The 24,387-nt window shown below is 41.0% G+C and overlaps 1 protein-coding gene across 1 annotated transcript in view; it reads right to left on the bottom strand.

Moving 5' to 3' along the window:
- The window catches only part of SETX (senataxin), a 133,542-nt gene extending 109,424 nt beyond the window's left edge, over positions 1-24,118 (bottom strand). The window contains 12 exon segments of the mRNA XM_030206834.1: positions 5,450-5,621; positions 11,683-11,802; positions 12,302-12,313; positions 12,316-12,406; positions 12,408-12,521; positions 19,320-19,432; positions 20,483-20,571; positions 20,670-20,725; positions 20,727-20,791; positions 20,794-20,881; positions 22,477-22,660; positions 24,087-24,118. Coding sequence (XP_030062694.1) covers positions 5,450-5,621; positions 11,683-11,802; positions 12,302-12,313; positions 12,316-12,406; positions 12,408-12,521; positions 19,320-19,432; positions 20,483-20,571; positions 20,670-20,725; positions 20,727-20,791; positions 20,794-20,881; positions 22,477-22,660; positions 24,087-24,115 — 1,133 coding nt within the window. The 5' untranslated portion in view covers positions 24,116-24,118.
- Positions 24,119-24,387: the final 269 nt, after the last annotated feature.

Raw genomic sequence — 24,387 nt, 5'->3', positions numbered from 1 at the left:
ATTTGTACCCCACATTTTCCCACCTATTTGCAGGCTCAATGTGGCTTATATAATACCGTAAAAGCGTTTGCCAGTCGGTTGATAACAAATACAAGGTTGTATTGTGGTCGAATGAGGTAGGTGTGTGTCAGGCACCATGAGGGTCGAAGGGAATGAAGATTGTATATTGTCCAGTACGATCATTGGTTGTGCTGTGTTGCTGGGTGTGGAGATTTACGTTGGATCGGTGGGGTAAGCCTTTTTGAAGAGGTTGGTTTTTAATGATTTTCTGAAGTTTAGATGGTCATGGATTATTTTTACAGCTTTTGGGAGTCCATTCGATAGTTGTGCGCTTATGTAGAAGAAGCTGGATGTGTAAGTTGTTTTGTACTTAAGTCCTTTGCAATTTGGGTAATGTAAGTTTAGGTATGATCGTGATGATCTGATTTCTGTTTCTGGTTGGTAGATCTATGAGGTCTGTCATGTATCCTGGGACTACGTCGTAGATAATTTTGTGGACAAAGGTGCAGATTTTGAAGATGATACGTTCTTTGATTGGGAGCCAGTGCAGCTTTTCTCGTAGGGATTTGGCACTTTCAAAGCGTGATTTACCAAATAACAGCCTGGCAGCTGTGTTTTGGGCAGTCTGGCAGCTGTGTTTTGGGCAGTTTTTTTGCGAGTTGTTCTTTACATCCCGCATAGATTGCGTTGCAGTAATCTGCATGGCTTAGGACCATTTATTGTATTAGATTTCGAAAGATTTCCCTCGGGAAGAAAGGTTTTATTCGTTTAAGTTTCCACATTGAATAGAACATTTTCTTTATTACGGAGTTTACTTGGCTCTCAAGGGTAAGGTTGTGGTCAATTGCGACGCCGAGTATTTTTAGGCTGTCTGAGGTAGGGAGGGTGTGTTCTAGGGTGTTTATGGTTGTGGGTTTGTACGTGTTATGTTGAGATGAGAGGATGAGGCAGTGTACTTTTCAGTGTTCAGTTGGAATGATTTGCCGAGGAGTCCGTAGTGTTCAGGCCGTCATGATTTCATTGGTTATTTCTGTCAAGTCATGACTGAAGGGAATGTAGATTGACACATCATCTGCATAGATGAACGGGTTGAGGCCTCGGTTGGATAGGGACTTTGCCAGTGAGATCACCATCATGTTGAAGAGTATTGGTGATAATGGTGATCCTTGAGGTACTCCACAGGTAGCTTTCCACGGTGGTGATATGTTTGAGTTTGATTTTACTTGGTAAGTTCTGGTGGTTAGAAAACCCTTTATCCAGTTAAGTACATTTCCAACAATCCCGAAGTGGCCAAGGAGTCTTAGTAGTATATTGTGGTTTACCATGTGGAATGCGCTCGACATGTCGAATTGGAGGAGAAGTATCTTTTACCTGCGGCTATTTCTTGCTTGAATTTGGCCAGGAGCGTGACCAGGACAATTTCAGTATTGTGGTGGGGGGTGGAATCCTGACTGTGAGTCGTGTAGTATTGAGAACTTGTCCATGTATTCTGTAAGCTGTTTGGTCACCAAGCTCTCCATCAGTTTGACTGCTAGTGGGATAGACGCAACTGGGAGGTAAATTGGTTAGATCGTTTGTGTTTTTCTTGGTGTTTTCTGGCATTGGGGTGAGTAGGATGTTGCCATATTCCTTGGGGAAAAGACCTTGTTATAGCATGAAGTTTAGGTGGGATGTGAGATCTGTTATGAAGTGGTCAGGGGCGGATTTGAGTAGATGACTGGGACATATGTCCAGTTTGCAGTGCATGTTGACAAACCTATGAGTCGTTTTTGTAACTGATTCAGTGGTGAGGAGAGTAAATGTTGACCAGATACGGTCAGCTGGGCATCCACCAGGGATTAGGTCCAGGTCGTTGAAGAAGTTTTCGATGTCAGTGTTGTGCTGAGAAAGTGTGCTGCGTAATTTTATTATTTTTTTGTTAGTTAGCAAATTTGTCTGTGGGTGGGATGTCTGTGTTGGTTGTGGTGTCTAATAACTTATTTACAATTTGAAAACTATATTTTAGTTTTGTAATAGGACCTTTTGGTTTGTCTTATTGCATATTATTATTATTAGCATTTGTATAGCGCTACCAGACGCACGCAGCGCTGAACACCTGATACAAAGAGACAGTCCCTGCTCAAAAGAGCTTACAATCTAAATAATACAGACAGACAAGACAGTTACGGGTGAGGGAAGTAATGGGTGAGAAGGGAGGAAGGGACAAGGGGAGGGCAATTGTGGCTAGGAGCTAAAAGCAGCAGTGAAAAGGTGGGTTTTCAGCATAGATTTGAAAACAGGTAGAGATGGAGCTAGACGTATAGGTCCAGGAAGTCTATTCCAGGCATAAGGTGCCGCGAGAGAAAAGGAGCAAAGCCTGGAGTTAGCAGTGGAGGAGAAGGAGGACGACAAGAGAGACTTGACCAGTGAGCGGAGTACATTGAGTGTATGTTCATCTTTTGTTTTTTTCCATGCTTGTTCAAGTTTCCTGGATTGTGTTTTGAGTTTTTTTAGTTCGTCATTGAACCATGGTATCGAGTTTTGTATTTTTGATATTCTTGACTTTAAGGGCGCTATTTCGTTTAGTACACTTCTGCAGCAAGTAATATGATTGAAAATGGTTTTAAGATATTATATATATTTATTTATTTAGATTTTGCTCACACCTGTTTCAGTAGTAGCTCAAGGTGAGTTACATTCAGGTACACTGGATATTTCTCTGTCCCAGGAGGGCTCACAATCTTAAGTTTGTACCTGAGGCAATGGAGGGTTAAGTGACTTGCCCAAGATCACAAGGAGCAGCAGCGGGATTTGAACCGGCCACCTCTGGATTGCAAGACCGGTGCTCTAACCACTAGGCCACTCCTCCACTCCATATAGGTAGTACTATAACCTGGTAAGCTTTTTCAGATCTACAACAGAGCTGAATTGATGTTGGCAGTGCAGAGGTATTGGAGATTGTTTTTCTATATGGTGGACATGCTCTAAGGACCAGACCTTTTGGCAGATAATACTTGATTGCTTGAAACAAATCACACTGCAGATGCTGGAATGCTGGATACACAATTTCTGAGTTTCTGTACAGGGTCATTGCCTGCACAAGGAAGGCTCAGTGTCTCATACATTATACCTATTTTATAAAGGCAAATAACAGAGGTTGTGGTGTGTGTATTTTATTTAAAAAAAAAAAAAACACATACATAATACCGATCCTACCCCATTCCACTCAGAGGAATGTCTGCGTATATATTCCATTAAAGTAGGTGCCATGCTATTCTAGCAGCTGTAGACAAAAACCCCTACGGTGTATCCAAGACACCCTTTGGAAGTCATTGAGTCACCCCCTACCCCTGTGCTATGATATTCTACACATCAATTCACTTGTAAATTTACTCCCAAATGTGTATGCTCTCAGCTTCACAAATGGAGATAATTTTTGAAAGCTGAACTCAAGTAGAGATTTTAATTATATTCTGAATTTGGAATTGGGAAATATTTAATGCTTCAAATTTATTTTGTGTAGGTACCCACAAATTGATTTTTGGAGAACACTACATTCAACTAAAATGTTTCATATTATTTGATAGTTCATAGTGCATTTTTTTTTAGATTAGACCTTTATCTAATCCTATCTAGTGTGGAATTATCCTATGTTATATTTTTTATTTTATTATTAGCCATTTCCTGTTTGTTAGTGTAAGCTACTCGATCAATCAGAATGTGGTACCATGATCCCAGTTTATATTAGAACTGTGACCTGCTTTCTGTTTCATGGAGCAAAGAAACTCAACATCTTTTCACAAAAGGCACTGTCAATTTCTATAGCTACTGCATTGCATAAGAAAAAAAAGTCTTGCAACATTATGTTTTAAATTAAAGGAACATTAAATTCACACCACACTTTTGACGATGGGCGATTTTGGGTATAAAAAGATTAGAACATGTTTTAGGCTTGGGGGGGGGGGGGTGCTGTTGGGTCTGGGAGCACTAGGGTTAGGCATTGATTTCAATCATTTATTTGCATATCACCAGTTGGTGCATTATGTTCATATGTTGCAGAAAGAAGCTTTGAAAAGCGGACACAGTAGGCGAATCAGAGATTTTTCAGTTCTGTGCCAGATGACCAGCTCTTGGTCTCGGGCTTATACAAGGTGCTAACGGCAATAGCCCCTTGTAAAGATAAAGATAGCATTAGATTACACTGGGCACAAGATTTGAGCCATCCAAATCTTGCTTTAGACTTTAATAAGCTATCCTCTCGTATACCCACATTGTCTGCTAATGCTAGTCTGTGGGAATGTCAGTACAGAATTTAGCATAGAGCATATATGACCAAGGTTCAAGTCTTTAAAATAGGGGGTGTCTCAGAGCCTCTCTGTTCCAAATGTAAACAGAAGATGGGTTCATTCTTTCACTCTCTCTGGGAATGTCCAACGATAAGGGTTTCTTGGAGGGCAATATTTAGTTATTTAGAAACTTTGGTGCGGTCCCAGATACTGTTTACTCTCCTGGGGGCTTTGCTAGATAAATACGAACTTTTTGCCTTACAAAGAAGGGGAGTGCAGCAGTTAATTCGCAAGGCCTGTATACTGGGTAAAAAAAACTTATTATGACCACATTGATGAGTACATCTCCATCGGATTACTGGCACTGGCGAAATAGACTCCATGATCTTCTGTTGATCAAACGCCAAGGGGTGGGGTCCTCCCCTAAGAGACGGAAACATTTCCTTGGAATTTGGGAACCATATATTCAAACCTTATCCCCGAGGGCAAGTAGCTTTGTAGTTAACTCTCTTTAAAAGTAGGGTTGTTGGTTTTTTTTTTAATGGTAGAGAGTGGGAGGAAGTAGGGGGTGGTTTGAGAAATGGAGTGGGGTTAGAGGATAGCTTATATGCAAATACGTGATGGCATTAGCGATGTTCTTATGTATTGACTCTTTTTATTCTGCTTCTCATCAATAAAATTATTTAAATGTCAAAAACCGAGGGGGGGGAGGGGGGAAAAAGGTCTGGGTGGGGAGGGGAGAAAAATTGTTAAAACTTTGATGATGGAATTTATTACCTTGCTTTTGTTCAGCAAGGTCTGATGTTCAATTTGTTGTGTATTGAACTTTATGGCTGTGTTTGACATGCTGGATCATCAATAAAAATTGTTAAATGTAAACTCACACCACACTCATGTTTATAATATATGACAAATTTTAACACTCACTGAAAAGATGTCATGCTTTTGAAATTAAAGAACAAATCAGTTTATAAAAAAGGCTATTGATAACTCAAGTCTTGTTCCAGAAAGCAGGTCTTGGGAGAGTTGCCACAGAAGAAACACTCCAACAGGAAAATTACACTGACTCCTAATTTGCTGTCTTCTAATCTGTCATTAAAAGACTATGTCATCATTAAAATAACTACCTGCATATGTGTGCTGCGAACCCGAAGATGTAAAATATTGCTAAGAAACACACTAACCTGACAGTGCTCCTACGAATGTTTTCAATCTCATTCTTGTAGCTTGGGCTAGTGATTATAGTTTGGAATGCTTCAATTGGATCGATGAGCTGCCCCCATACTTTGGATCCCAATTGATCTAGAATCACCATAAAGCAATGCAAGGCTGGCCAGAAAGGGCTTGTGCTGTCATCTGGTAACAAAGAATAATTTAAGTTCAAGTAACAACTTTCAGCCACAACAATCTCAAAGCAGTTTACAATTTCAGCACTGCAGAAATATATGCAAAATCTTAAGTACAGCACTTTAGGCCATGCTGTTCTCTTTGCTGCCCAAGAAAGACCTGAATGTTGCACTTGAACCACATCTACAAAGCATTACACACTATCCTGGGCAGCAAGGATGGAGGACATGGCCTGAGGTGGTATACTGCTAGACTCCTGAGACCCCACTGCCTGCTTATTCCACACGTGATACACCGCATTTCTGTAGATACAGTCAAAGCAGTTTACATATACGATTTTTTTCAGTTACTTTTCTGTTCCTAATAGGCTCACAATCAAATCTAATACTGGAGATAGGATCGAGATTATGGCAGTGGAGGTAGGGGGATGGGGGAGAAGATGAAAAGAGGAAGAGGGAAGGTAACTAGGAGATTAAGGTGGTGGAGATGACCCAGGGGGAATAAGTGAGGGGACTGAATGGAATGCTAGAGGAGTTATGTGGAGAAGTTAAAATGATCAGATACCTTCAAACTAACAAAAAAAGACTTAAGGTCTTTGCTTTCTCACTGTATGCCACAAAATTCTACTGCCTGCCACCTTCTCATCACCCATCTGTTTCCCCTTGCCTTCCCCATCCCCGTTTCCCCTTTACCAGCAGGAACATTTTTGATTTATTTTATAATTAGACACAAGCAAAGAATTCCATGAACCAAATTTCACATACTTTTCCATTTGTATTTTCTATTCTATTACAATCTTTAGCTCATTCTATCCTGACCTGAGGAAGCTCTCAAAAGTTAATTAAAAATGTATTGAGTCAGTCCACGACAAGGTATCACACTTCATATTGTTTCTTTTTTTTTTAATGTTATCAACCTTAGTTTCTATCCAATTTAAGATGGAGAGATAACCATTACAACAGTTAACACTGGGTAAGCTGAGGAACAAAGTGACTCGCCTACAGTTACACACAGGGCCGGTCTTAGGCCGAGGCGACTGCATAGGGCCCTGCGCGCCGCGCCTCAATTAGCCTCCTCCCAGGCATTCACACGACCCAGTTTCGCCGCTCGTCCCAACTGCCCGCCCTCTTCTCGCCCCCAAGATCCCTTTCCTTTTTTTTCTTTTAAATTTACCTCCAGTCCGGCAGAGCAGCGATAGCGTCAGTGAAAGCGCTCCCAGTAAAAGCGCTTCTCTTCGCTCAGTGTCCCGCCTTCTTCTGATGTCATGACGTCAGAAGACGGCGGGTCACTGAGCGAAGAGAAGCGCTTTCACTGGGAGCGCTTTCACTGACGCTGCTCTGCCAGACTTCGGAGGTAAATTTAAAAGAAAACCGAGGTTTAACGGTTGGTCGTACCCCCGGCCTGCCCGGAGTCTACCCTGCCTGATATTCCACCCCTGCTCTGGCCTTTGAAGCCACGATGGCGAGCGAAAGGCGAGATTCGAGTGGCGACTGGAGCAGAGCATAGGCTATCTGGCCTCCGTCTCGATCCCCCACCTGGAGCCGCAGCGACAGCCGGCGGCGATCGACTCCCGCACCAGAGCGGAGGTGATCTGATCTCCCGCCTCGGCCCTGCTCATCCGCCAATCACCCGAACCGTCTGCGACGACTATAACAGAGACGGTCTGCCCTTCCGCCTCGGAACCCGCTCACCCGTCTAGCGTCGGAAGAGAGGACGACCAGACCTCACCTCAGTCGGGAACACACAAGACCGCACGCGGCCCAACCCAGAAACAAAGGCGACGCCGAGGAAATGAGAAAGAGGGAGCCGCCCTAAAGACAGTCGCAACGGGACTCAAACCTCGGCAGCACAGGGGATCATCACCCCATGCCTTTTAACTCCTACCTCCAAATCAACGCTCAGAACTAATGGAAATACAACTAAATAACATGCCTGCCAGCATCTGCGGAACCCATACATCCTGCACCCCTCGGATGTGACATTGCACTCCCCAGACATAACAGCAAGCTACCTCAACCCGCAGGAACACTACCCGCCTGCACTACAATAACTCTCCAGATACCTAACCCAAACCAGCGATGCAGCACTCTGAACCATGGAGCCGCTACACCCTGGAGCAACTCCTTTAAACATCTAACTGTGAGTAAACTATACGTGCCAACCCTCACAGACCCCTAGGCTATATATATATTATATTAAAAGAAAAAAAAAAAGGAAAGGGATCTTGGGTGCGAGAAGAGGGCGGGCAGTTGGGGCAGGGGAGAGAGGGACATGGATGGGATGGCAGGACTCAGGGAAAGAGGAGAATTGCTGGATGTTTGACTCAGGGAAAGGGGAATTGCTGGATATGGGTGAATGGAGGGGGGCAGGGGAGAGAGGAACATGGATGGGAGGGCAGGGGCTCAGGGAGAGAGGGGAATTGCTGGATAGGGATGAATGGAGGGGGCAGGGGAGAGAGGAGAAATGTTGGGCAGGAATGGAGGGAAGGAAAGACAAAGGAAGGAGATGCACATGGATGGAGGGGAAGGGATAGAGGAGAAATGCTGGACATGGATGTAGGGGAGGAAAGTAGATGCACATGGAAGGAGGGGAGTGAGGAGAAATGCTGGATATGCATGGAAGGGAAAATTGCTGAATTTAAGGGCTGGATTGGAACACTTTGAAGGCAGATGCTGAAACTGGAGAAAGGATAGGAACAGGGCTACAGATGGTAGACAGGACACATAAGGACACAGGAGGATGGTGAACATAGTGAGAGAAAAAATATCAAATGGAAAGAAGACACTGCATAAAACAGAAGACACTGGGACCAAAGCGAATAGAAAAACCAAATGATCAGACAACAAAGGTAGAAAAAAGTATTTTATTCAGAATTTATTAATTGGAATATGTCAGCTTTTGGAAATGTGCATCTGTGATATTTTGCATGTAAGTTTCAATTTTTCTAGTATTACTGCATGCTGAGTCTGACTTCTTGAGGTAACTTTCCAGTTCAGTATTTTGCCTTCATATCTGTTGTCATGTGTTTTTCATGTGTGATCAAGGTGCAGTGTCCTGCTAGTGTGTAGCATTTGCAGCCCTTTTTGTTTTGTTTTTTTCAGGAGGTAGTGTATTGGTGTTTTAGAGCCTGGTGTAATTACAGTTCTGCCTTCCACACATAAGGTTGTGCTCTTCATGTCCTTGGAATTAGTGCTGTTATGGTTTGGTAAGGTTATGAGTGTGTTTTTGCACAAGTTTGTGTATAGTGTTTTGCAGTGGAGAGATTGTGTGTCCGCACCTCTGACCCCCCCCCCCCCCCCGGGTTATGAGAATTGGAACTACTAATTGTAGTGGACTTGAACTGATAATTTCTGGGGAGGAGGGGTTTCATGATAGCATTGTGCTTATTATTTCAATCAGTTTTTCTGTACAAGTTTAGCTTCATTTGTCTTTATTTGACATTTCATAAATAAAAAATTTTCTAAAAATTGAATAATATCAATGGGGGCGGGGCCCCACCAAATTGGTCTGCATAGGGCCCCGCACTTGCTAAGACCGGCCCTGGTCACACAGAGAGAACACTGCAAAACCAACATCTGAACTCCAAAAGCCATGGAACTCTCTCGACTCTTGTTCCACAACTTGACTATGCCTTTCCTGACACCACATAAAAAACCTAATGAAATGTACATCTTCCTATGTTTATAGACTGCAGAGACAAATATACTCAACATGTATGTTAATACTTCATCTGAAATAAATGAAAGCACACCTTTCCATCTGGTGCTGAATAGAACAATCTGAAAATATTGCAGTGAACTGAATTTGAAGTAGCAGTATTGTATCATTACAGCTGGGTTTGTGTCAGTTTCATCTAGTTTCAATTTCTCAGGTCTCTGTGTTTGCCTTTTGGATGTGTGTTTTGGGGTTCTGTTTGAGGATGCATTTAGCTGTTGTGCTGTTTAATTTAAATATTTATAAGTAGTCTCTTCCAGCTTCCAGGGCCACTCAAGGAAGGAAAACCATATATCAAATAAATAACTATAAAGCTAAACATATATGTTACCAGATATCACAGAAAAAAAAAAACACTTGTTGGGGAACTTAGTGTTTGGTATTACGACTGGTCATAAACCCTGGTTTAACTGCAAGGGAAAGCAATATTGAACTAATCAGAGTTTTAAGCAGGGAAACTATAAGATCTTGACTAGTTTATGACTAAATCACATCTATTGAGAAGACTCAGAACTATTCAGAACACAGTAATTTGTCTTATATGTGATGTAGGTAGATTTGACAGAGTTTCTGCACATTACGAAAGATTACATTGATTCCCAAGTGAGGCTGGAGGTTTTTTTTTTAAATAAGCTTTGTTGCTTAGTTTATTAGATTTTAAAGGGTGTGGCTTTATAGTAACATAGTAGATGACGGCAGAAAAAGACCTGCACGGTCCATCCAGTCTGCCCAACAAGATAACTCATATGTGCTACTTTCTGTGTATACCTTACCTTGATTTGTATCTGTCTTTTTCACGGCACAGACCGTATAAGTCTGCCCAGCACTAGTCCCGCCTCCCAACCACCAGCCCCTTGATTTGTATCTGTCATTTTCAGGGCACAGACCGTATGTCTGCCCAGAACTAGCCCCGTCTCCCAACCACCAGCCCCTTGATTTGTATCTGTCTTTTTCAGGGCACAGACCGTATAAGTCTGCCCAGCACTAACCCCGCCTCCCAACCACCAGCCCCGCCTCTGCCATCCAATCTCCGCTAAGCTCCTGAGGATCCCTTCTTTCCGAACAGGATTCCTTTATGTTTATCCCACGCATGTTTGAATTCCGTTACCGTTTTCATCTCCACCACCTCCCGTGGGAGGGCATTCCAAGCATCCACCACTCTCTCCGTGTCAATTATGTTATATGTTTCCAATGATCAAAATTCAAACTTCCAAGTATGACACTTGCAATAATTTAAACATGTTTGTCCCTTCATATAAAGGCCTACGTTCTAAAAAATACTTTACAGCTTTATTTTCCTATCAGGCCTCTCAAATCTGGAACTCTTATCAACTTCGGTGAAATGTCAATCGTGTTATTTAGTTTTCTGTAAACTTTTAAAAACAAATTTATTTAGAAAGTATGTGCTTTCTAGTTAGATATTATGCTGTTATTGCATATTAATCTGTTTCTTTTTTTTAATTTGTGAGCTCCCAGTTTTGTACACTGGTTATATCTTGAATTGCGATCCACTCCGAACCTATTTAAAGGTGTTAAGGGGAATATAACATTAACAAAACACTTAACTATGTGTATGGTATAGCACCACTGCAAACAGCCAGTATACAAACTTTCTAGACTCACAAATTCTTAACCTTGACAAAATAAGAAAACCAGTGCAAAGAAAATGAATTTCAGAGTACAAAGAGCTGGAAAAATTATAAAAAGACCATCTAGGTCTCAGAGGGAAACCCAAAGAATAAGTAGCCAATTCCTACTGTGGTACTGCTTTCGACTCCTAACCATGACTCTCTTAACTCAACACCCTCACTTATCACCCCTACCACTGCAATTTCCCCACCCCTAACTGTCTGTTCGTCTGTCCAATTTAGATTGTAAGCTCTGTTGAGCAGGGACTGTCTTTTCATGTTAATTTGTACAGCGCTGCGTAAGTCTAGTAGCGCTATAGAAGTGTTTAATAGTAGTAGTAGTAGTAGTATAATCCAGGGATGGCACAAATGTGTGTATGTATTTCTGTGTCTTTGGTGGGGATAGTCTCAAATAAATAGTTTCCCTTTGAAAATGTGAGCTGGAGTGGAGAAACCCGCTGGTAAAAATGTACCTGTGTGAATACTAAGTGAAGTTTTCAGCCTGAGGAATTTACCCAGCTATTAAGTTACTGCCCTAATAACTGCCTTCACTATTTAGAAAGTTTCAATAAATTGCCTCAGATTTCAAGACCCTTCTCCACACCTGTTGACCTCATCCTACACCCCTTTGGGGGTGCAGCCACCACTAGTTAAGACCCTTGGTTTACATATTGATAAGCAAAAGCATGTCAATTACAGATTAAAAGGTCATAGAAGTCCAGACTTACTGTCAGTTTTCTTCACCATGGTGTTAAGTATGGACTGCATGAAATCATTTTGTTTGTCTGGGCCCAGAAGCAATGAATCCATAGCCTGTTCCTCCAGAACACTGAGTAACATACAAATACCTGAAATACAAGAAACATGCTAAAAGAGAAAAATGGACATCTTACCTTGTAAGAAAAAAACACTGTCCTGAAGACAGACCATTACTAAACAGGAGATATTTCTCTGAGTTCAGACCCAATCTGCTTGGTTTATGTCCTGAAGAATGCCTATGCCTTTTGTACCTTGCCCTGACCCTGTGGTAACTGGGCAAGTCCTAAGTTTGTTACATAAATAAATAAATACAAATTGTGCTTCTAGTATTAGAAATTTCAAAACTCTTTTTTTTTGTACTTGCATATATAGTAATTCTTGAAACCTCTAAGGATGTGAACAGCCTGCAACCTCTAACAGCTCACATAACACTATACATGAACTGTGAACATACAAAATACCCAGTGTACCTGAGTGTAACTCACCTTGAGCTACTACTGAAAAGATGTGAGCAAAATCCAAATAAATAAATAATAAATACAGGAACTTATTGCCCACTCTACAGTTGCTGCTAGCAGCTTTTCTCACCTAACCAGTAGTTTTCTGGTTGTTGGTGTCATAAAGATGTGGTGGCAGGAGAATAAGTTTCCCTTTCTCAATCTCAGAGAAGCTGTAAATATCTGGATTTTCAAAACAGCCCCAATTCAATGACCTTAAACAAGCAAGTAAAAACCTCCTGCAGATCATAGTAATCATCTCGGGCCACCTTCCCCAAGTTTCTTGCTGTTAGGATTGCCCATCGCTGAATCTGTCACAGGAAAGGAAACACACAACATCCATGCATCAAGAAATTTGTAGCAGTAAGAAATGTGTTATCACTTATCAAAGGAGTCAAGCTCAGGACCTTGAAATTGAGCTGGCAGCTTCAAAACATGATAAAAATGTAAGTCGCAGAATATTCTGTTACAGTATAGGCAAATATATGAGTATTTGTAGAGGTCCCACTAACATCTTAAGCCAGACAGCAGAAAATGAAGTGAACTAAATTCAACGGTAAATCTCTATTATGTTAACTTCTAAAATATAATACTGTCACAGCAAAGTGGGGTGGATGCTTAATAGTGCTGCTGAATATCATTGGGACGGAGTCAGAGTGGAACCAGGACTTACCCAATGATAGTTTTCAGTCCAATAACCATGTAAGTGCCGGATAAAGTTATGACATCAAAAAGATGTTCTAACTTTAATTGGGCAGTTAACCACACACCGGTCTGAATATTGGACGGCACTCAGATAACTGCCAGTGGCTGATGAAACCTGGATAGACAATGCCAGTGCCCAAATTAGGAACAGCATTGAATAATTTTCTGCTGTGGTAGTCGGCATCTCTATAAATGTTGACCCTCATGCAGGCTTAATTATCAGCCCCATAGATATTAGTCCTTTAAAACCTAATCTTTATAGATGCTGATTTCTTTGTCTATAAATAGGTTGAAGGGCTCACGCGTTAAAGAATTCACTGAAATTAAAAGAGCAAGAGAACACAACCTGATTGTCCTGAACTAGGGTATGGTAGTGTAATGTCATTAGCTGAGTACTAAACCTCAATCATTATGAAAAGCACAAAGCTGTGGGAGCAACTCTTTAACTTGGTGCCTCCAATTAGGCACACTGATGCCATGCTCTGAGCGCCAATTATAACATGGCATCTGTGCGCCAAGATGCTGTTATAGAATACTAGCGTAAACCTGAGCTGGTACACCTACATTTAGGCATGACCATTTACACCAGGTCAATAGCAGATATAAGTGCACTATGCAATGTGCATTAACTAACAGTATTTTATGTCGTTTATAAGTTATGTGACCGGTGCTATTTAACATATTTATAAATGATATGGAAACTGGGACGACGAGTGAGGTGATCAAATTTGCAAATGGTACAAAGCTATTCAAAGCTGATAAAACACGTGTCGACTGTGAAACATTGAAAGTCCTTAGGAAATTGGAAGAGTAGGCAACCAAATGGTAGATGAAATTTAATGTGGACAAATGCAAGGTGATACACATTGGAAAGAATAATCTGATCATATGCTAGGGTCCACCTTGGGGGTCAGCATTCAAGATCTAGGTGTCGTGTAGATAATATGCTGAAATCTTCTGCTCAGTGTACAGTGGCGGCGACCAAAAAAGCAAACAGGATGCTAGGATTATTAGGAAGGAATAGTAAATAAGACTGAAAATACTATAATGCCTCTGAATTGTTCCATGGGTGCGACCTCACCTTGCTGTAGGACAAGGGTCCTCAACTTCAGTCTGAGGATAATCATCCTATGAAACATCAACCTTGTTCCCATACTACATGTGTGAGTAGAGTGGAGTTGCCCTAGCGGTTAGAACAGTGGGCTAAGAGTTAGGGAAGCCCTGGTTCAAATGATAAATGCTAGGTCATTCCCTCTTCTAAGGTTCATTTCACGTGTTGCAATTTATTGTGAAGCACAGCCATTTGATCCCACTGTGCCTTCCTGGGCAAATCATTTGACTGTCCATTGCTTCAGGTACAAACCTATATTGTAAGCCCTTCTGTACCTTATTGTAACTTCCCTTGAGCTACTACTGAAAGAGGGGCGAGTCAGATCTCTCTTTCTATTCATTATGGATATCCTGAAAACCAGTCCTGTTTTGACTCTTGCTGAGAACTCCTTGGCTCCAATGTGAGGAGAATCTTCAGCGCATGAAATGATATTTAAAAATCTAAACAACTGAGGAAAGCTTGCAAAGCATGGCTCATGGAATTATTTTCAACCTTTCTGCATACACGTGTATGTGTGTGTGCTAAGGCAGTTATGGGGAAGGGGTAGTTTTTAGGTGCTAGGAGCAATTTGAGACTAGTTGAAAAGGATAGTTTTTTGGAATGGAGAATTAGTTATGAGAGATAGTTATTTATGTTGGAGACAGTTTGCAGGGGGTAGTTGTTGGGGTTGGGGCAGTTGTGGAAGAGACGTTTTGGGTTGGTAAGGCAGTTTGAGGGTGGTGGATCGGTTGTAGGGGCTACTTTGGAGAATAGAGAATGGGAAGAGGCAATATGAAAGGAGGAATTTCCTAACATCTATGTTTTAATGTATGTACATTTCTATGCTACAGAAGCTGGAATTCCTCCCACAGAAATGCATTGAACCATTTTTTGGAGGGCAGGGGGGCTTATTTCTCTGGAAATCCAGGTCACATATTTTCAAACTCAATGTGTTTTTTTCACCAGACTTTTCCCTGTACACATTTCATCCCATTCCATCCTATTCCTTCAATACAATACCATCCTACAATCAGATTCAAAATTGACCTACTCCCCAGAAAAAGTCAATTTTTTGGACACCACGGTCTCAATCAGCGATGGCTATATACAACATCTATATACAAGAAACCCACAGTCAGATGCAGCTACCTCCACAACTCCAGCTTCCACCCTTCACATACAAGAGATCCATTATTTACAGCCAAGCCACAAGATACCACCATATCTGATCTGACCCAAGGGACAGAGACAGACACCTTGAAATCCTGACTGCATCCTTCGAACGGAAAGGCTACAACCCCAAAATAATCTCCAAGAATATAGCCTCCTCCCTCAAAACACCCAGGGAAAATCTGCTACAGTATGAAGAAAAGAAAAAGCCACGGACAGAATCCCCCTTATAGTGACATACAACTCAGAGCTGGAAAAATTAAGAAAAATCATAAAAGATCTTCAGCCTCTACTCCAGGAGGATGGATTACTGAAAGAGATATTCCCATCCCCACCAGTGCTTGCTTTCTGACAGCCACCCAACTTAAAACACAAGCTAATCAGAAGTAAACTCCCAACACAGACTCAAAGAGAAGAGAATGGCACACATCCTTGCAATATATCCAGCTGCAAGCTATGCCAAAACATTTCACAGGACCCCAGAGTCATTCACATGCTCATCTTCCAATGTGGTATACATCATTCAGTGTAAAAAATGTAACGAAGGGTGCTATATTGGAGAAACAAGCCAGATGCTAAAGACAAGATTTAATCTACATAGACATCACATGAAGAATGCCAATGCCAGCCAGGATTCCACCCCTGTGGGGCAGCACTTTACAAAACCAGAACACTGTACCAGTGATTTCATAGTAAGAATCCTGAAAGGTAACTTTAAAACAACACAGGAAGGTAAGACCATTGAAGTCAGAATGATTGAATATTTTGACACCCAACAGACAGGACTTAAAGATCTGGTTTTTCTAGCCCATTATAAACCATAAAGTTGCATTGCTCTGTTTGTTCACCCTCCTCTCACCTATCCACCCCCATCCTGTTAGACTGTCCACTGAAATGCTTTGATGTTTCACTTATATATACTGTCATCTACCACATTTGCTTATTTCTGATCTGACGAAGAAGGGCAACCTTCGAAAGCTAATCAAGAAATGTATTAAGTTATGTCCAATAAAAAATGTATCATCTTATTTTCTTTTCCATGTTTTATTTTGTTTTATTTCATTAAATTTTCAGACCTATTTGATCCCAGACAGAAGGGGCGATATTCAAAGTGATTTAAACAGCCAGGATGAGGCTCATGGCTGCTTAAATTGCCTGTGCGAGGCTATTAGTTAATATTAAGCAGCACTTTGTGCCATGGAATATTAGCACGACTGCTAAACTGAAAGCTAGCTATTTTGTGTGGGGTCAAGGGATGGAATCAGCCCTTAACCACCTAAGTAAAGCGGCTAAATGGGACTGCATAAAACACAGTCCTATCTTTATGCGGTGTTCCTTAGACAGTTAAGTACTGAATATCACACTTAATAGCATAAGGATAGCATGCAAAGATAACCTGGATATTCAATGCCAGTGCCCGGACACGGCCCAGCACTGAGTATCTGGGGATAACAACACTGGCGGCTAAAAATGAAATGCCTCACCACCACCTGCTGGATGTCTACCTCAGGACATTTCTGGATCGCTTGTAATATAATTATTTCCAACTTCCATTGGGGTGGGTTGGAAAGAATGGTGAAACTGTGTGTTAACTGATAATTTCCTTTCTTTTAGTCAGCTGTACTATTCTGCACAAGTGGTTGTTATATCCTCCTACAAGCAGATAGAGGTAAGAAAAGCTATCTTTGCCAGTGGCTTCACCAGCATAACTGAGTGTTGCTGAACGGAAAAATACAGTATACATACATCTGCCAAAATAGCAGAAGGTCATTTTGTAATGCACATCCATGCCCCACCAACCACTGCATTTGCAAAGAACATCAAGCAAGCATAACATCACAAGGTGGCACTCGCTACCTTAATACTCCAGGAATGTTTAAATTGAATTCTTTTTTTTCAGTTTTTTTTTTTATTTAGTTTTCAACTGTAAGAGAAAGTGCAGAGCTACCCAAGAGCGGGTTGCAGAATGGTATGGACAACTAAAAGTAAAGGAAATCATTGGTAAGACACAATTTCACCTTCCTTGCCATCTGGCTGTACCGTTCTGAACACTGGGATGTACCAAGCCAGATTTACGGCGCGGGAGAAGACAAAGTCCCCTGAATGACTGCTCTGCCAAAGTCCAAACACGCCCTGGCCAGAATGGCCAACTTATAGGGTCACTTTTACAAATTTCCTCCAGAGCTACAGCCTAGGCCTCTGCCCAGGATGTGACTTTTTTTTTAGTTACATTTGTACCCCGCGCTTTCACCACTCATGGCAGGCTCAATGCGGCTTACATGGGGCAATGGAGGGTTTAAGTGACTTGCCCAGAGTCACAAGGAGCTGTGCCTGAAGTGGGAATTGAACTCAGTTCCCTCAGGACCAGAGTCCACCACCCTAACCACTAGGCCACTCCTGAGCTCTCATGGTGTGGGTGGGCCCTCAGGCCCTGAGGAACAGACGATTTCTGCAATATAGGTGGCCTCGATAGTCATGCAATCAAAGCCTTCTTCCTGACCCTTCCTAGGGTCATGGAAAAGCACTGAAGAAAATCATTCAACTCCTTCAGGTACTGAAGTAACATCCGCTGGAAGTCCAGCTTGTGTAGCCTCTCATCTGCCAGATCAGAGCCTTCTGCTAAAAAAGGAAGGCAAACAAACCACTGGATCATATGGAATGAAGACACCACCTTGGGAAGAAAGGAAGGGTTGTGCAAAGGGAGACCAAATCTCCCTCAAAGGAAGGCATACGGATCTCGACAAACAGAGCCTGCAGCTCGAAGATCTCCAGGGTCAGGTGATAGCCACCAGAAAAACCACCTTGAGTGCGAGGGTCCTCGAAAGAAGCTGACCACAGGAGTTCAAAAGGATCCTCAGCCAGTACTCAGAAGATCAGATACAGGTCACAAAGGATGAAGTGGAGGGCGCACATGCACCATACTTTTCAGGAACTGGACCACCTCCACATGCAAAGCCAGGGTGTAGAACATGAAAAACTCAAGTTGTGAAATTGCATAGTCCCATTCTACTGACCCTCTAGTACCAAAACTTTCAAAATGAAAGTTGTCACTCCAAACTTTTATAGTCTTTATCTCTTGTTATTTGTGTGAGTATATATAATAACAAGGTGTATGGGCAAGGAGGGGTGGGGGTCCGGCAGGACTAAGCTGAAGCCTCACCTAGTGGTTACTAAAAGAAGGACTGGGGGGTAGCAGACCTCAGCTCCACACTCAACCAGCTGTTAGGCTCGACCATGTGTACATTCCTGCCAGCAGAGTAGGGAGTGACCAGGAGCAACCAGTCAGCACAACTTACCATCTGCTAGAGGCAGAGAAAATACTGAATCTTTCCATTCAGCACACTAGGTTATAGCTTTTTCTCTACCTTCATCTGCTAGGAGAAGATGAAACCCACTTGTGCAGACAGAAATGTTTGGGGGCCTAAAAGTCAGCTCTAATTAACTGTCCTACCAGCTGTCAGAGCATTTCTGGCTAAATATTTTTTATTGAATTTAGCCAATATCAAAACAATGACCACTGCACAATATGGGAAAAATGCAGATAGCAAATAATTATTAAAATACAGTAATTCAGTAGGTGATGAATACCTCTGTAAATGTTAAAAGAATAAACTCCTCACAGATGCAAGGTTGAAACAAAAATTAAAAACAAGTTTAAGGGCAAACAGCCGCACAGGCATTTTGTGGCCAGAAGTAAAGCACTGATGTCTCCATTTTATAGAAGAGAATATACAAACTGACAAGTCAATGCCACAGACTGTGGCGACTGCCTGCTATTCCCGAAGAAATGATCTGCATCTAAGAAGTATGCTTTTCAAGTGGATTTCCTTTTAGGCAACATGCAAGTTGTTTGCCAAAAAGTCTTGAAATGAAGCCTCGACTCAGGGTACACCACTATCCACTTCAGTACAGATGACATGGGTTCAAGTCCTCCTATCTAACAACGTGTCACTCAGTTCTGGGGAAGAAGAGAAGTTGGTAACTGCCAAAGAAAGGATATCCCCTTTCTTGGGGATCCTGGAGACGCTCAGGTATGCCATTGAGGCAGGATAGGGTGCATGGAGGGTGAATAAGCAAATAACTAACTCATAACTGGTTCATTTCTTGAATGTGCTTTCTAGGGCTGCTTTTGTCCAGTGGTAACTCACCGTTCATTGGGGTACACTAGAAGCAGATAGATTCCTGGATGTTTGTCAAAGACCTGAAAGGACTGGTTCACCTGTTCCATCTTGCACAATGCAGCAACGCAGAGTTCACCTGGACAAAATGGCATAACAATGGCACATAGTGAAGAAAGAGACAAAAGAGAAATCACTTGAACAAACAAATTAGGAAGAAAAAAAATGGTTCAATTATAGGTTCAAAAAGTACAGAAGCATAATAACAAACAGGACCCCTAACCTGAAAATTATTTATTTCAGTTAGCCTCTATAGCAAAGCCCTGTGAATCACTGTACCGTACACCACATCAAATATAGGCAAAATATACTGTAAGTTTCTTGGCCAGGGATTCATTCCAATACAAATGACCTTTCCAACATCACGACATCTCCTGGCTCACTTTATTATAAATGTTTGGCCATGCCCTCTCTTCAAGATACATTTGAATTCCTGCGATTATCGCAAAGCACAGCTGTTTGATACCTTTTGTGCATGAAAGAGGAGCTGGACTCGGGTGTGATCGTTTGTGAGGACCTAAGGTGGTCAAACAGGTAGAAAAGGTGACGGCGAAAGCTAGAAGGATGCTTGGGTGCATAGTGAGAGGAATGCCTCTGTATATGTCTCTGGTGAGACCTCATTTAGAATATTGTGTACAATTCTGGGACTTCATCTTAAAAAAAATATAAACAGAATGGAGTTGGTCCAGGGGGTGGCTACTAAAATGGTCAGTGGTCTTCGTCATAAAGAGTAATAGGGACAAACTTAAATTTCTCAATATATATACTCTGGAAGAAAGGGAGAAGTCATTTAAATAATTTTGTGGCATAAATTCACAGGAGGCGTGCCTCTTTCAATTGAAAGGAAGCTCTGGAATGAGGGGGCATAGGATGAAGGTGAAAGAGGACAGACTCAGAAGTAACCTGAGGAAATACTTTCAAGAGTGGAGAATTCAGGAATGGCCACCAGTGGAAGTGGTGGAGATGAAAACAGTATCTGAATTCAAGAGAGCTTGGGAAGTACATAGGATCTCTAAGGGAGTGATAAGAGAGTAGATGGTATGGATGTGCAGATTGGATAGGCTATATAGTCTTTATCTGCTTACAATTTTTCTGTTCTATACCATATATGCTAAAGCTGCTCCATTACAAATGGCTGAGACATGATCAGAAAGGCAATAACCTCCTTCCACTCCTTTCTGGTTGTGGAGCTTAACATTTTCAAACAAACTTGTAAGACTATTTCATACAGAACAATATCAAAATACAGCACTGGTTATTATATGAGGCCTTTTCCATTTTGATGTCCTCTTGCCTGGCATTTAGGGATTGCTTACCCAAACGTTTCATGCAGCAATAAGTATGGGTATTTCAAGATTTCTAGCAGTGGCACCCCTTAGGCTGTTCTCAAAATCAGAGCCTATGTATCCGGACAGTCGTGTTTCTCTGTCCTCTTCACCAACAGCAACTCATCCTCATCCTCGTCATCTTTAAACAGGGACTTCTCAAATTGGGTAACAAGACGAGATGTTTCCAGCTCCCAAAGATCCTGGAGATGTGGGATATAACATTAAATAAACACTTCTGAACTGGTTTCATAAGGTTATATGTCAACAAGAAATTTTCCTTAGCTACTTAAATGAAGGGTTCCAAAAAAATCTGATGAATAGGATTTATGATAAACCATTTTTTCCTCAGATAGCAACTACACATAACACTGAAGAACAGAATAAGGTAATAAAATTAAAAGCATTTCTTCGAGATTCCACTAATTTATTCTGACAGTTTACAATGGCAGCCAAGTGTCCCATTCAATAGTAAGTGCACTGAAGCAGCAGGCATTTTGCTTCTTTTCCAATACAGTATAGTTGTTGTATAGAAGATGAAGCAGCAAGTTGGTACTTTAATGGGACTGTGCTGACAGGAGACAATGTAAGCCAGTAAAAACATCAATATGAAATAAATATCTGTGTACTTTGGTTCAGTAAACTAGACTTTGCATTTATGGGCTAGAAATAAATCCAGCAGTGCTAAATCTCTATTAGTACAAGGAAACTTCCATAATCTGTATTCTGGAAATTAAAACTGCACCACAGTGGAGGAATCCAAATGAAGAACTACAGTCACAAGGCCTATAGCAAGAAAATACTGTTGCCAAGTTCTTTCCTTAGGAGCTGTTGGAAGATATATAAGTATTGATCATCATCAATGTACATATTATGATTCTCTACTATTTTTACCTGCCTTATCTAATTATGAGTATTAAAATGTTTGGCCTTCAGCAGGGAATAATTACTATGAAAACAATATAGCCTAACGGGAAGGCATTTTGTCACGTCCTCTATTTCCTGTTCACTGTATAGCATTAAACAACTATTTGATTAAGAACAAAAGTGTCTCTCTAGATTGGTTTTCTGTAATTCCTCTAAAAATCTGACACCCTTACACTTACTACAGTCATGTGATTTTACCTATACCAGTAACACTAAGTTTCAGTTTTTAAGCCCACCTATTAATCTCTGTAAACCTCATAGTGATTAAGAAATGGTATTTCCTTATATTTATTGATCACGTCACCAAACAAATCATCGTGAAGTGACTTAAAAAATTTGTGCACATCATATAGGTTACTACAGAAGCATTAACAATTCATCTCTTAAATACATAAATCCAGTGCAAAATCTATACATATTGCTAATTTTATAAATATAAATTAGCAATTATACACAACCATCCAATGATTTCCTTATTGTTTTAACTAGTAAAATAGTTGAAATCTACCAAATAAGCTTGATCCTAGGACAGTACATCACCTATACTACAATATGATGCACAGTCAAATTATGTCTCCATTAATTTAAATACTTATCAAAATAACCAGGCTTTTACTTTTCTCTGCTTTTGTGAGGGGAGGGGAAGAGTTAGAGTCAAAATATTTCTCTACACGCTGGTCTCTTGATATATAAGGGCAATGGCTGAGAGTCCTTTTGATCCTGCCCTCTTCCATGGGCCTCCCTCTTTGTTCACACATATGAGAGATCTTTTTATGTGGACCTCACATTATTTATATGGTTAAAGTAAACTGTTCTACAGGATTTTCAACAGTCATTAGGAGCAGCACTTCCTTTTTTAAAAAAAATTTACCTCATGCAGGAAAGCCAGCTCATCTCGCGCAATATGGTATTCAACCACGCACTCCAGACAGTAACAGAGATCATCATTAGCTGCTACAAGATCCTCCGAGGACAAATTCTTGGATGAGTATTTCCTCAAGAACTCTGTGGTGAAAGATCCACCAGGTGTACACCAACAGCACGTGCTCATCTTTCTGTTATGAACATAAAAAAATGTAAAGGCAAAAATTTAAAAAGCAAAACAAAACTCATGAATTTTAGGGAGAGTTTAGCGTGAAACAAAAGAAATGAAAAACCTCTCCTATCTTCGCAATCAAGATGGGAAGAAAGTTCACATGAACATGTGCAAAGTAAAGCATACAGGGAAAAATAATCCTAACTATACGTACACAATGTGCGATTCCATAAAAGGCATCACTATCCAGGAAAAGGATCTTTGAGTCATAACAGACAATATCGTGAAATGCTCATTTCAATGCGTGGTCTAAACGCAAATAAAATATTAGGAATTAATAATAAAGGAATAGAGAAAAAAATAGAGAATACCATAATGTTTCTATATAAACTGCACCTTGAGATCTGTGTGCAGTTCTCAACACTCCCCTTTGAAATATATATAGGGAGGCTACAAAAGGTACTGCACAGCAAGAAAAAAAATATTCAGAGAATGCAATGGGGTTTTTTTTAAAAGATGGAAAGCCTAAACAGGTTAGGGCTCTTTAGCTAAGAGAAGTCAGAGGGAAAGGATAGAGGTTTATAAAATCATAAGTGGATAGAAGCATTTAATAGGCAGTTATTCACCCTTTCAAACAACAGTAGAACTGGGGGATGCTCTATGTAAATTTAAAACAAATCAGAGAAAAGAGGAACTGCAGAAGAACAGAAAGAAATCTCAGTGAGCCTGAAAGATGTACTGAGCCAAATCAACAAGTTAGTGATAAATCACCTGGAACAGATGGCATACACCCCAGGGTACTGAAAGAACTCAAACATTAAATTGCTGATCTGCTGTTAGTGATCTCTAACCTGTCATTAAAATCATTCAGTAGCACCTGAAGACTGAAGGGAGGCCAATGTAATGCCAATTTTTTAAAGGGTTCCAGGGGATGAAATGGGAAATTACAGACCAGTAAGCCTGACTTCAGTCCTGGGCAAAATAGTGGAAACTATTATAATGAATAAAATTACGGAACACGTAGACAAACATGGTTTAATGGGTTTAGCAAGGGTTCCGACAAGGGAAATCTTGCTTCACCAATTTTGCTTTATTTCTTTGAAGATGTGAATAAACATATGGATAAAGGTGAGCTGGTTGATGTAGTGTTATCTAGATTTTCAGAAAGTTTTTGACAAAGTGCCTCATGAGATTCTCTTGAGAAAATTAAAAAGTCAGGGGATAGGAAGCAATGTCCTTCTGTGGATTAGGAATTGGTTATTGGACAAAAAACAGAGGATAGGGTTAAATGGGCATTTTTCTCAATAGAGGAGGGTGAATAGTGGAGTGCAGCAGGGATCTGTATTGTGTAAATAATTAGCGTGTTCCCACTAATTACTCTGACCTCAAGCTCCATAATCAGAAGGACAAACTGGGATAGATTTATAAGTTTATTTCATACTTACAGAAAGGCAAGCTTTACACAGAATGGCATCGCAGTACAGGCATTCAGCTGTTGGGAGAGCAGCACGTCGTGACACATGGCATGTGCCTTCACAGGTTACTGGCTTTTCTGAGGCACTGCTTAGGTAGCAGACCTTTTATACTTTTTTGGTCCCATAGATCCCTATGAGCCATCTGCAATTTCATCATAATTGGCACATACATCCAATTATGACCAAGTCTCAACTTTCTTATCTCTCATCCAATTATGACGAAGTTTCAACCTTAGTAAGTTTTCTTATCTCCAAGCTTCCCTCATCCTCA

This window comes from Microcaecilia unicolor, chromosome 6 (assembly GCF_901765095.1).
Source record: "Microcaecilia unicolor chromosome 6, aMicUni1.1, whole genome shotgun sequence".
In the NCBI taxonomy this organism is placed as follows: Eukaryota; Metazoa; Chordata; class Amphibia; order Gymnophiona; family Siphonopidae; genus Microcaecilia; species Microcaecilia unicolor.
Note: the sequence above shows the minus strand (reverse complement) of the source record. Positions and strands in the feature narration are given on the sequence as shown.